Source organism: Drosophila grimshawi, unplaced genomic scaffold (assembly GCF_018153295.1).
Source record: "Drosophila grimshawi isolate 15287-2541.00 unplaced genomic scaffold, ASM1815329v1 contig_311, whole genome shotgun sequence".
In the NCBI taxonomy this organism is placed as follows: Eukaryota; Metazoa; Arthropoda; class Insecta; order Diptera; family Drosophilidae; genus Drosophila; species Drosophila grimshawi.
The window spans coordinates 12,474,800-12,488,442 of NW_025063098.1; the positions used below are offsets into that span (position 1 = coordinate 12,474,800).

A 13,643-nucleotide genomic window follows, 5' to 3' on the forward strand; every position below is an offset into this window, starting at 1 on the left:
TTTGTGTAAAGATGTGTTAATTGGTTAAGAATTGATATTCTTGAAATGTGCTAAATGCTTGCGAATAAGTGCAACAAACATGAATTTGAACACAATGTTAATTTTTATTTTTGGTTGAATTCTTACATTTTTGCATGAAGCAGTTAAGGTTTAGCTCAAAGCAAAGAATCAACGATAAGATAATTGATCTTTAAATTACTATTGCACTTCCAAGTTTATCTTAACATTTATTTGAACAAAAATAAGTCCCCTATAAAGCCATAAATTAGTCAAGTAAGACATAAACTTAATTAGAAATATTGAGAGAAAACAAAAACTGGAAGTGACGAACATCTCTTGGCATAGCAGAATATATATTATATAACGAACAAAGCTTACTTAATAAAAAATAAAATGAATAAATAACTCTTTCTAGTCTGTAATTTCTAAAACGACCAATAATATAAACCGGAAACAAGAAGGTGCTCTTCCAGAAAAGCAAGTTTCATTGACAATGTGAAGCGTGCTGTACTTGTAATTTCAATTTGATTTGAATCTGTAATTGTTGCATTAACTGCACATAGTACTTACTGTAAACGCAATAAATTGCAGGGTGAGATATTTATTAATAATCAATAACACGAATGTAAATACGGGTATCAAATTGGAGAGGAACGTATGTTTAAAAACTAGACTGCAGATTGCCGAACATTGAATAACGTTATATTTAGGATATATATTATATTAGGATATTATATATTGCGATTCGCATGCAGTGTCGCACAGATTATGTACATATATTTTTTTGCGGAAGTAGTAAAGTAATAAAGTACTCTAGAATTGCACAAGTAAGTTCAAAGAAACTTCAGCAGGACTAAATCGACAAAGATGTAAATCTCAGTCATATACTTTATTGAATCAATTTCTCGTCAAAATTACAGTACAATAAAACTGATAACCTGTTTTTATCAAATCAAGACAATATGATCAAAGTTATACAAGTATCATCTGGCGTAAAAAGCACATACAAATTATTAACGTTACCTGAGTGTTTGAGAGTTGAATGATCCGTTAAATGGTTTTGTTATGAAAAGTAAAAACAAACACCAGCAAAGAGAAGAGCTACATGGTTTATTTGAGTCAAACGTTCAAATGTCGTTGTCATAAAACCAAGTCGCACTTTTATGCTACGACACAAACGACCCGCTAAATAATTTAGAAAACAACGATATGAATTTGTTGCTGAACCCGACCCCTGAATACTTGTAAGTGCGCATTTTATATGCATGTTAAAATCTTCTTCTTTTTTTTTTAGGAGGAGGATGGTGGGGAGAGTAGAGGTAAGTTGTCGGCTAATGATCGTGTTTTATTATTATTTATGTGTATGTATAATTACTTAGTTTAGCAAAGATTTTAGCTGGAATATGACACTTTGAATATATTTTGGGGCTTGATAGACGTTTGAGTATGCTATAGATGTATAGATAAATTTGAACAAATCAAAAACATATATTGACACTTGAGCTGCAGAATATCAATTAATGATATACAAAATTAATAAAATTATACGCATTATAGCTGTAATCTCTTTTGAAACTCTGATTAAATGGCACGCATTGATTGATTTTAGTTATTCAATTTAAATTACTTGTCGCTTAATAAAATACTACGAAAACGACTAGACAAGTAGTCCATTATAGTTGGACAACTTACATAAGAAAGTCTGCAGCTGAAAACCGTTGATCAAAGAAAATCAGAAACCTCAAATAAAAAGAAACACATATTCAAAAGCCAAATATGCGTGTGTGTGTAAATATATGTTAATATATATAATTATTTAATGCATAAATGAATATTTTAGCCAAATTAATGGATCAACATTTCTCGCTGGGTCTGTAGGCAGTGAAATCCTATTGGCCTATTGCATTGTGAATTTCTCGAGTTGTCAAGCAGCTAAATTGAAGATTTTCGATTCAAACGCAAGTTAAGAAGTCGTCAGAACTTGAAGCTGGTTTAAAATTAGTTCTGTGCTGGGTCGGGCCAACTCGGCAGCTAATTGATGGGAACAGTGACAACAACCCTTTGCATACAGCCAAATAATCGAGTATTTGCTTGCACTTACTTAGATACTGCAGATACTAAAACTGCAATTGTTATTTGCTAATTGTTGCCACCGGTTGCAGCTGCAGGTAGGCAGGCTGCTTCGCCCGTACAGCTCAATCTCAACAAGTTTGTAGCTTTAATGGGCGCTTGTCATGACAGTGACCGAGCTGTAAAAGCTGCTGCTGCTGCTTCTGACTTGTCCAGCTGACTGCCTGTCTGCCTGGCCGGCCGGTGCCCTTCTCCACATGCGATCGGTGCAAATCGATTACAACGACGTCGTCCTCAGCACGCGTTATGTGTGTTAAGCTTTATACTACCATAACATATCGTATTTAACCAAGCCTCCATTTAGAGTTTTGCAATACTTCAGCACAGAACTTGTAACGTGTCGGAGGTGTTGCTGTCGCGCTCTCGTTCAGAAAGATTTGCAGTGCTGAATTTTAGTGGCTTCTAATTAATGACTGGTCACGAATTCTGAACGCATTTGTTTTGAAATTAAATCGGATTGCTTTACTTAATTAATTCGGGTTTTTTTTTCATAAAATATGCAATTGTTGTACAGCTTGTTGTGCTCATTATCGTTATTGCTGCTGCACTGGCCAGCTGCCAGTGAGTTTCGTGCTTTTTATGATATTTTGTGTTCTTAATTTTATTATCAGGTGTAATTTGTGTGTGTGTTTTTTGGCATTTTTGTTTTAGAAGTTACCGCTGGCCAACGTATGTTTGCATATGAGCAAGGCAAGTGCGAACATTCGAAATCCGAGGTTATCGAGGGTTTGCTGAAAACGGGTCTGAGCAGATTGGCTAACCTCAATCAGTCCGGCAAGCCCGTTAGCCAAGCCAGTCTCCTACAATATGATCTCTATACGCCATTCAATCCACAGCAGCGCCAGCTAATGCGACCAGGAGATGTGAGCATGCTAAAGAGTTCATATTTCAATAGCAAGTGGCCAGTTAGGTCAGTGAACCGGGGATATACGAGATACAGTGGTTGCTCCAATAATAGAACTTTCAGAAGTTCACAATGTGCAGAAATTGAATCGGCATTTTTAATGAATCAGAAACAGGATTAAACAAACGAAACAAATCTGTAACCGGTTGCTTAACCGATAAAAAACAATTCAATTTTGTAAACAACATAGTCTCGCATATGTGTATAGTGAGTGTAATGCTGAGTTGACCACTGTATTTAATCTATCTCATGCCATTAAATGTAAATGTACTCTAAATGTTACTTTGCAGAGTCTTAATACACGGCTGGACGGGCAAGAGCACCAACTGCTATAATGCCGCCATTAAGGATGCATATTTATCGCGCGGCAACATTAATGTGATCATCATCGACTGGAGTCGCCAGTCGTTGGATCTGAACTACGCTCGCGTGTCGAAGCAGCTGCCATCGATAGCCGCCAGTGTGGCGAAGTTTCTACGCTTTCTTCACGACAATACGGGCGTGCCCTATGAGCACATTTATCTGGTGGGTCACAGTGCCGGCAGTCATCTTGCCGGCTTGATCGGTAAACGATTTGGGGCGTCACGCCTTGGCGCCATCTTTGCACTGGATCCAGCGGGGCTAACACAGCTCGAGCTGGGACCGACCGACCGCCTGTCCCCAACTGATGCGCTCTATGTGGAGTCTATTCACACGGATCTCAAGCTGCTGGGCAATCCCCATGGCAATGCACTAAGTCAGGCAGCCATCTTTGTGAACTGGGGTCGCGGCCAGCCGCAGTGTCCAAATGCAACAGCCACCGAGTTAGACGTTGCCTGCGATCATTTCTCGTCCACCTTCTACTTTGCCCAATCAGTGCGACGACCCCAATTGTTTGGTGTACTTCGCTGCAGCTCACTGACGAGCGCATTGACTGCCACGTGTCGTTGCAGCAACAATGCGCTGACATGCGCCGCTGATGGCTATATGGGCGGTGAGCCGGCTGTGCCCAAAAGGGGTATCTACTACCTAAGCACACAACGGCAGCCGCCCTTTGGCACAGCCGATGGTCAGGTGCACATACGGCCACCAAGGCCGTCGACCATACTGGAGACAAGCGCGCTCCAAAGAAAGGGACTTTTCTGACAAGCAATCAATCAACGAGGCGGCGTATAACCAAAAACTATTGGCATAATCTTAGGCTAAGTTATAATATATATATATTTATGTGTATCTAGTACATTTAAAAAAAAACTGCATGGCTACGCTTAAGCATTTGCGGTTGGGCAATAATGTTTTTATTCGGTTGGCTAACTGTGTCAAGCAAAGTTCTTATGGGTTTAAATAAATTAAGCAACGGACAAGTAACTAACGGACTCTTTAAGTAAATAATTCGTTACATGTTCAGTGTAGATTTGCGAGAAGAGCAAGTACAATAAATAAATAAGAACGCAAAGGAAACGAAAAATGAAAATAGTTATAATGGCCTAAATTTCGGTTTAAGTAAATTGTCTTATTGTAAATTTTTCAAGCAAAGCTTATCAATATAATTGCAGCAAATAATAGCAATTAATTCAGCTCACCTGACTTGGTCCGATACGATAGCTGGCAATGTCGAGTTCATTAACAGCGAGGATTTGCTCAACGCTGATATCTTTGTTGTTAGCCAGCTCACCGGCTAGCAGGCCGAAGCGACGCACAAACTCCAGCAATGGCACAGATTCGGGAAAACCCAGACGATGTAGTCGAGCAGCCTCCAAGACTTGCGAGCCACGTAGCTGAAAGCAATTGATTGTAAGATATCAGACAATGCCATAAGATACAGTGTGATCTTGTTGACCTACCTGACTCCTTAATAGTGGCACATTAACCAGCTCCTCCTCGGTGGTCGCCTGACTCAGCGTCGAGCTGGGCGACCCATTCGCTGTATACTTGGCCTGTTTGCCCGCCTTGTGTTGCAGCAGATAGCAGTGTACGAAGTGGGTGCCCGTGCGGCGTAGCGTGTCAATGATGCCATCCACTGTGAACTTCACCTGCAACATTATCGAATTACGTTTTACGCCCGCTGTTGTGAAGGAGCGTCGTATGCTGGAAACGCGACGCAATGACTGTGTGCCCTCCAGACCCGCAAACGAGCCACAGAAGACCATGGCGCCGGAGCCACGCGTCAGTGAACCAATGTAGAGGCGATTGATCTCCTCGCGACTGCTGTCCTGCAGCAGCGACACTGCATTCCGTATGCCAGGATGCTCGCGACTGTGCCGCACCCAACCATCCACGGCATACAACACCGGATTGGTGCCCTGCAAATGATGCAGCACAAACTGGCGCTGGCCGGCGCACTTGCGCAGCAATGTGTGATGCTCCCGATCGCCATAGTGTGAGAATAAACGCTCCAGGAATGTATCGTCATTCGAGTTGGGATAAATGGCCTCCTCGTCCAAAAGCCTGCAGGATTCAAGTCCAAATTGCAAAAGATGAACAATAAAAGGTGTTGTAGATTAGTAAATATCATGTAATAATGCTAATAATAGTAAAATCACTCACCAGAGCAGCCCACGACGATCATGCTCGCGCAGATCCCGCTGGGACGAGCGCACCACATGATTTTGCGGCGCCTTGTCGATTAGTGAGATCAGCGGACCCGGATGACAGTCGGAAGCATGATCCATTTCGATCTCGACTAGCTCCTGGGCATATCGATCGCGTGGCGCCACCAACGTGGTATGATGGAAAAGCATTTGTAAGCGCTCCTGCAGATAATTGTGACGCAAATCGGCCAGCGTGGCACCCACTTGTTGGCCACAGCTGGCCGGATTCTGAAAGCCGGGTGTATCGATCAGCATGATCGACGCAATAGTGTGGGCCGATGTGCAGATCTGGCGATTAATCAGAGCCACCACTGCGGCCAGTGCCTCCGAGTAGAGGCCAATGACGAGCGCTTCCAGACATTCCCAGGCCCATTCCTGACCGCCGTCCGAGGTGGGCGATTTGGAGGGACTTAAACTGGCGCCCGTTGCATTGGGCTGGGTCAGACCAAATGCAGCTGCTGATAGATCCTCCAGATTAACACCCAACAGGCTGGCCGCCTTGCGCGCCGCCGTCGGATTGGCAAACTGTGTTCGAGCCGTCGATCCGGTGCCCATTCTCGTTATGCCCGCAATGCCCAGATGATAAATGGCTGCCAGTATGCTCCAAATACCACGCACGGCCTTTGCATCAATGTTGAGCGTCTCGAATGCCTGAACCGTGCGCATAAAATCATTTGCCGCTCGATGTCGATCCTCGAGTCGTTGCGACAACGATACAAACGGATGACTGTCCTCCGACGAGATGTTCTCCAAATGCAGCTCCTTCTGCAGCAAACCAGCAGCGCCCGCCAATAGTCGCGTCATTATATGAAAACTGTGCTCCTGTGCCAGCCGTCGGCCCGCTCGTTGTCGCTCCGGCAAAAGCACCTGAGTAGCAATAAGCATAAGCATAAGCAACGATATATAATCTAGGTATATGAATGAGGTGGGCAACGTTACCTGCAATGAAGCTGATGCTATTTGACCGGTCTGATCGAAATCCAGGCTGAGCAGCTGCGTCATGCGCGTCGCATTGGAATTGAGACATGTTCTCGTATTGCCAAAGGCCTCCAGAATTGTGCACAACGCATTTACTTTTTCCGCATTAATAAAATTATTGTATGCACCTGCAAAATAATGATCGATTTGATTCGTATTAAATAACAGACTTAAGTTAAGAAATAAAATACAAATATTTTGTACTCACTAACTAAATGCCCTAAAGACATTTTACACTTCAACACTTAGATTAAGATTCTCATTTAATATGTTTATATACATGAATATATATTTCATAAGTTATATCTTTATTTTATGTCTCAGTCTTTATATCTCTCTTTCTCTCCTTATCCTAACGTTTTTCACTTTCCTTATTACTAAGCTGCTTAAGCTTAACTTTTTTTTTGTATGATTCGTTTTTTCTGGGTCTCCATATATTTATTATCATTTTAATATCCCCTGATTTCTTTATTTATTCTTTCTCCCTTTTCATTTCGCTCTATTCATTTTCACAATTAAATTCATGACTTAAATCAAAAATTTTTATATTTCTAAATCTTTTTAATAACTGTGGACAGCTTTTAGTTTATTGACAGCAATGTTATTAAAAACTGCGTATAAGATTTAACAATTTATATATAACATTCGAGTACGTAATACATTTAATTATGATTGTTATAATTAGAATCCAATATAAAAATTGTCATTTACTTAATACCTTATGCAAATAGGCACAATCAAATAAACAAACTAACATAACTGTAGCCCACAACTATATCCAAGTAAAGATCAATTTGATAAAACATGGACTTTTATGGCATATAAACTGCGTCATTGCTAAAGTTAAATTGTAGCAATGAGAAATGGCTTGACAAATTGCAGCTGCGTTTTTAAGACAAAATGCAAATGAGCTAATCGAACACCAGATTGCATTTTGGTGTGGCACAAACGGGGCCAGCCCACGGCTGCAACAACCACTACAACAACAATAACAATAAGAACAACAACAACAATAACAACAACAATGTCTAGACATACCAGCAGCCAACGCCAAGTAGTTGAGCGCATGCTTAAAGCTTGTGGTCTTGCCAGAACCAGAACGCCCCATGAATATTAGACTTTGATCGCGACGCGTTTCAACCAAACTCCTGTAGGCGGTCTGGGCCAGAGAGTAGACGTGGGGCGGCATGTCCTCCGTTTTGCAGCCGCGAAACATGGATACAACCTACAAGTAGACAACAGATAAATAACCCGAAACAAATCAAATCAAATCAAACCAGAACAAAAACCAAAACCAGAATAGAACAGAGCAGAACAGAACAGAAACAATCCTGTTTTCGAGACCAGACTCACCTTCTCAGAGTAGAGCGACAGCGGTGCCATGGGATTGACCACGAGCAGCGTGGGCCCCGCCTTGGTGTGTATCAGATTGCTCGCATATCGCTGTCGGAGGCAGTGCAGCACCGACGCCTCGTTCAAATACTTCAACTCACAGATGTCCTCGGCCAGATCCAAGGCGGTGCTGTTCTGTTTCTCGATGTCATCCTCATCAACGCTCAATTGTTCGCCATTGTGCAGCAGTCGCACGCTCAGCTTATGCTCCTCGTGTGGCGTGCCGCTTGACGGCAGACGCAACGCAGCGGTGAAGCCACCGCGATGCACCAGCCACACATGTTCCGGCTGTGTGGCACCATCCACATCCACATCGCTGGCGCTTTTTCCAATGCCGCCTGTACCATTCTCATGCCGGCTCTGCAAAATATAACAAAAATTACAAATACAATGAATGCTCGCAATAACTTCCTTAATTTTGAATTGGAATTGAAAATTAATTTAAGTTGAGTGCAAAATAATTATTTCTTAATTAATTTCAAAATGTTTTTCGCTGGCTCCAGCTTAAATGATATTTTTTAAATTCTCCGATATATACCGAATACCGTTGTAGGAACATAATATAATAATCGTAACTTAATTTTGTTATCTTTTTTAAATCATTTGTCGCAAAATTCGTGTTTAAAAAATAAGTGTTCTTTTATGTAATTTTCAATTTGTTTTCTCAACATTTCGCCATCCACATTTAAAGCAAATTCGGAACATTTATATTTTTGAATTCGCAAAAGTTTTACGATTACGAAAATGGGAGCACATCTGATTGTAAACATCATTCACAATTTCTTTGATTATTTTCATACTGTACCGATTCGCGAGCATTTACTGTACATATATAAAATAAAAATCCAAAATTGGGGTCAACATATTGTTGGGCGCAAACTTCAAGTGATCTTTTTTCTGCATTTATTTTTGGGCGCACACATTTTCACGCATTTATTCCATTTATTATACAGACACAGTACTTTAGTACAGTTCAGTTCACCTCCACGCAGCGTCAGAGTAGATTTTCTTTTTGGTTTTATTTTGGTGCATTTCTAAATTTGATGATGTTTCTAAATCCTAATTAGTTGCGTAGACGCGACGACTACCAGCCCATAGAGAGAGATACAGAGGGAAAGACTCATTGCCAGTCCCAGTCCCAGACCCAGTCCCAATCCCATCTCCTTTCCCACTGCCCCATTCCCAATCCCAAGCACAATCCCACTCCCCATTCCAATACCCGTGCAAATGCTAGTGGGCTAGACGCGCTCTGTGTGGATGCTACAGTGGCTGCCTCTTTGTGGATGTGCGGCTGCGTTATGCAACGCGCCAACGTCGTCGTCACCGGCAACACGTTCAGTTCACATTTGTGGCTATAAATGGCATTTTACTCGCTGCTGCTGCGGCTGCCGATGCAGTATTCATTTGGTGGGCTCCTATCTATGCATCTGCCACAGCTCCTCAGCAGACACACACGCCCGTAGTGCCAGTCCCGTCCACCCGACACACCCCTCAAGCGTTGCCTGCCAGAAATACAACTTTGCATTAACTTGCAGCTACAAATGCTGTTTGCTGATGTTGTTGTTGTTTGTGGCGTAATTATGAAAATATTGTGCAAGGTTCAATAGCCCGTAATTAGAGTCATTTTCGGTTATGCACTGTTAATGGATCGGCAATGGATGCCGCCCCTAGAACTATAAAGCGACTAAACGCGTTCAAACAGGAAACAAACGTCGAGTTTCATTCACATCGAGAATTTAAACACTTTGGCCGAATTGTCTAGGCAAATGTGTTGCAATCAATAATTGCAATACAGATTGCTACAGTGTAATTAAAATGAAAGAAAATGGGATTACAAAATATTGGATTCAATTTGAATTAAATTCAGTGATGCTAGCGAAGACAGCGAGAATAAACATTGTTAGAGACCAGCAACTTTTAAATAACTCTTCCTTAAAGTATACATAAAGTGTAGTAAACCATTTAAATAGTTGCTTCAAAATTGTTCCACGGGTCCCAAGCGGGCAGTTTTTGAAATATTGAAATTGAATGAAATTCCTAAATGATTACATGCCAAGAATATAAATGGCCTAGGGCCAATATAGAATTAAAGCAACCTCTGCAAAATCGATCTACACCCATTTCCCATCCTAGTTGGTAAATTTAATAAAAAGAATACTTTAAATGTTTAGCTGTGATGAAATACTCTCCAGTATAATGGCTATATTGGTATAATTGACAGCCAATATAGGTTTAAAAATAGTGTTAGCTAATTCGGACATTCCCTCTCGGATTATAGACTACTGCAGCAGCATTCGAGTATTTCATAATCTCTTCAAAGCTCCATAAAAATAGTATTTTTTCTTTTCTTTTTTTCAACAAATCAAATACTACATTTGTATTTGTATACGTATCCATTTGTAGGCACGTACATACAAACACAGATACATTCATACGCATATGGATAGATTTCTAAACAAAGTGAACTGACAAGCGTCTGTCCACTGTCAATCAATAGCTGCAGTCGGCGATCGGTGCGGTGGCATTGTGGGTTAATGAACCCGCCACCGTTTAAGTTGATGAAATATACAAATTAGACAAAGAATGCGCAGACAGACCCAGCTAATTAACATGTGTAGGGCAACGAGAGATATGAGACAAAGAGAGAAGAGCGCGAAAAACGAGATAAGGCAGAGCAACAGAGGAGTAGGCCGCCAATTAAGTTCATGCTAAGGTTTACCAAATGCAATTCACTCTGTGTTAACATTTCATATCTAAAACAATTGTTTAGAGGCAGAGAACAAGAGAGACGGAGAGAGAGAGAGGAGAGAGAGAAATGCAAGAACAAGGCGGACAATGTAGTAAATGAATACTTCCGCTCGACAGGCCATCGCGGCGACGTCCAGCGTCGGCGTAGTGAGCCATAAAACCATAAATGCAGCGACAAGACGACCATGTCGTAAATTATGAGCAGCGCATTTGCCCACGCACCGCCGTCCCCATTCCATTCCCTGCCCCACCGTCCCCCATTCCAGTCGCTTTCATTGCCAGTCCCAGTCCCTACCCTGTTCCTTACCCAGTCGTAATCAATCCGAGCATAATAAAATAGCCAGCAACTAAATCGTACATTGGGTCACGGTTCGACGATCTATCGATCCATTCATCGATCGACTTATAAAGGGCTAGAAAGTTTTTCAACACTAGACGACAAACAACTCTCAATTAAGTAGAATCAGCTACATGAAATAGTTGTTACCGAAAAGCGAGCTTAAATATAGTGCACTTGGTAATGGAAAATGGATTAATCAACAGGAAAATATCTAAAAATAAATTTATTCAGGGGTCACACCCTTACCCTAAATAATAAATACGATACTTTCAGGCACATTTCATAAATATTCGCAAAACAAGGTATTGAAAATAGCTTTTTGTGTCACTATTTGTTAACATAATATGCAAAACAATAGATAAATATAATAGCTGATAATTATATCATAGATAGCTGGAAATATATACAAAAGTTAATTATTGAAAGCCAATGATTTCGAAGTTCTTTTGCTTCAGAAAGTTTTTGAATTGATCAATATATGCAGATAATTCAAACAATAAATTAAATTTAAGACCATACTTGACTAGGCTGTATTAAGGTTCACGGGTTTGTATAATGTATTAGACGACTAGATAATGAATGAATATTTTGAGCAATTACGAATGAATAATCGAATAGATGATTACAATTTAGTATTGCAACTGATCTAAATATATTTTCCAATTTGTATTTTTTTTTTAAATTATGAAAAGAGGCCACCAAGCAATAAACAATTGTAACTGATCTCTACAACATTTAATGCCAATTATAGATAGTTTTGAATGATTACTATTTACTACTGCAACAACTGATGCCTAAAATATAGATAGCTTCGAATTAATAATCAAAAAGACGTTCGATATTTCTAGTACATTAAAAAGCTTTGAGATGTATTTTTCACATTAGAGCTCAGAGCTTCTCTCTAAACCTCTAAATCCCATATTAGGCAGTGAATAAAGCCATTTGTCTGGATTTCAGTGTAATTTAACAGAAAATGCCCTGCAGTGTTTAGTTTTCGATTTCGTATTCGTATTCGTTTTCGGTTTTGTTGTGTATGTAATATGTAATGCGCACCTTTTGCCTCACGCTTGCATCATAGTTTTTGTAGTTGCAGGCGAGCGCATTGGCCCAGATGGCCGACCAGTGCTGGGCAGCGGCATTTTGTGCATCGCGTCGTCGCCGATACGAGCCGCGTATGTTGGCCACTGGCGACGGTGGGGCGACTGCCGCGAACTTGGATGCAGCCACCGCCGAGCTATTCCAGGGCGGTCGAATTGATGTCGTTGTTGTCGTTGCTGCTGCAGCTGTTGATGCTGCTGCTATTGCTGTAGCAGTTGCTGTTGTGTTAACCTTGCCGTTGTGGCGAAAGCTACGCGAACGCATGGAATTGCGCTCCAGACTGGAAGGGGTAAAGGGAGTTGATTCCTTGGGAGTCGCTTGCTTGCTTGTGGCAGCAAGACGCGGCGGCTTGGGTGGCGCCACAGCAGAAACCGTAGCAGCAGCCATAGCCTGCGTTGCTGATGGCCAGCTGCTGGAGTTCTCGGAGCCGCTTTCACTGATCGTCTCCGAGCTAATGCTATTCTTGCGCTGTGCCTTGGGCGTGGCCTTCGACTTGGCTGGCGTTGCCACCTTCTGTGACTTGTGGGTGCCGCAGGCATGCGCCTTGCCCGTGCAGCCACGATGAAACGACGGATTCAGACCAGAGCCCGGTGCGGCGGGCACGGCGGGCACAATTCCACCGCGCAGCGTTTGCTCAAAGCTCTTTGGCTTGAGAAACATGATAAACAGAAAAAAAAACAACACTTGTGTACGTGTGTAAAAGTGTGTGCTTGTTATGTGATCACCTGGCTAGTTAGATCTAAGCCAAAGGCAAACAATTGTCATGGCCAGCCAAAAGGCACTTGGAGCATGACCAGACCACAGAGAGAGACAGAGAGACGCACAATGCGAAACGGGAAGTTGAAGTGAGAAACTGGAGCGCGCCCAAAACCTTGGAAACGTTAGTCTCAACACACACTCTTATTGTATCTGTGTGTGTGTGTGTGTGTGTTTTTTTTTATGTTTGTGGTTGTGTCAGTTTAAGCACTTAACGCTTTGACATTAGAGACAATTGAATTGGCTGAAAATGGCCAATCATCGTGCGATCGCCGATTGATTGATTGACTGAAATGCAAGACTCGAGTCACGAACGCGAGTTATGAATTAACTATTAAAGCTCAGCTTGAATGACAAAAGAATTGTTCGGAGTCACTGTTGTTGTTGATCTTGTGGTTGCCTTAGTGGCTGCTGTAATCCCGCAAACGAAATTTCACAGTGGGTGTCTCGTGTCGCGTTTCAATTTCCGTACCGAACTTGGGCAAAGTTTGCAGCATACTGACGGCACCGCTCCAACGACAACGACTACGAAGCGAGTAACAACAACACAAAACTCGACAAAAACAAAAAGAAGAGAAGAGAAGAAGAAAAAGCACGCACACAAGCAGACGAGGCAGCGACGCTTACAGCGACTGCGACTGCAACTGAGACTACGACTGTGTTAGTGGCTATTTGTGTAGGCAGCAGCCGCAGTCTAAAGTGGGTGTAGAAAAATGCACACAGCTGC

The 13,643-nt window shown here is 41.8% G+C and overlaps 2 protein-coding genes across 3 annotated transcripts in view; one reads left to right on the forward strand and one right to left on the reverse strand.

Annotated features, from left to right (window-relative positions):
• The window catches only part of LOC6564025 (unconventional myosin-XVIIIa), a 30,741-nt gene extending 17,671 nt beyond the window's left edge, over positions 1-13,070 (reverse strand). For both annotated transcript variants that reach the window (XR_004365165.2, XM_032737237.2), the window contains exons 1-7: positions 12,116-13,070; positions 7,936-8,334; positions 7,621-7,807; positions 6,544-6,710; positions 5,561-6,471; positions 4,858-5,461; positions 4,597-4,791 (exon numbers count right to left, since the gene is read on the reverse strand). Coding sequence is in view for 1 of the 2 variants with exons in the window: in XM_032737237.2 (XP_032593128.1) it covers positions 4,597-4,791; positions 4,858-5,461; positions 5,561-6,471; positions 6,544-6,710; positions 7,621-7,807; positions 7,936-8,334; positions 12,116-12,820 (3,168 nt within the window). In the remaining variant the exon portion in view is untranslated. The remainder of the gene's footprint in view (positions 1-4,596; positions 4,792-4,857; positions 5,462-5,560; positions 6,472-6,543; positions 6,711-7,620; positions 7,808-7,935; positions 8,335-12,115) is intronic.
• Positions 2,472-4,485, forward strand: LOC6564026 (lipase member H). The gene is made up of 3 exons (XM_001989471.3): positions 2,472-2,691; positions 2,782-3,040; positions 3,325-4,485. The coding sequence occupies exons 1-3, from the start codon at positions 2,628-2,630 to the stop codon at positions 4,157-4,159; spliced, it is 1,158 nt and encodes a 385-aa protein (XP_001989507.2). The 5' UTR covers positions 2,472-2,627; the 3' UTR covers positions 4,160-4,485.
• Positions 13,071-13,643: the final 573 nt, after the last annotated feature.

What these genes read in the sequence shown, in the direction of transcription:
- LOC6564026 (XM_001989471.3), top strand. Translation starts at nt 2,628, where the DNA reads ATGCAATTGTTGTACAGCTTGTTGTGCTCATTATCGTTATTGCTGCTG. An exon ending in GCTGCACTGGCCAGCTGCCA is followed by an intron (nt 2,692 to 2,781) that starts GTGAGTTTCGTG and finishes TTTTTGTTTTAG; the next exon opens with AAGTTACCGCTGGCCAACGT. An exon ending in AATAGCAAGTGGCCAGTTAG is followed by an intron (nt 3,041 to 3,324) that starts GTCAGTGAACCG and finishes GTTACTTTGCAG; the next exon opens with AGTCTTAATACACGGCTGGA.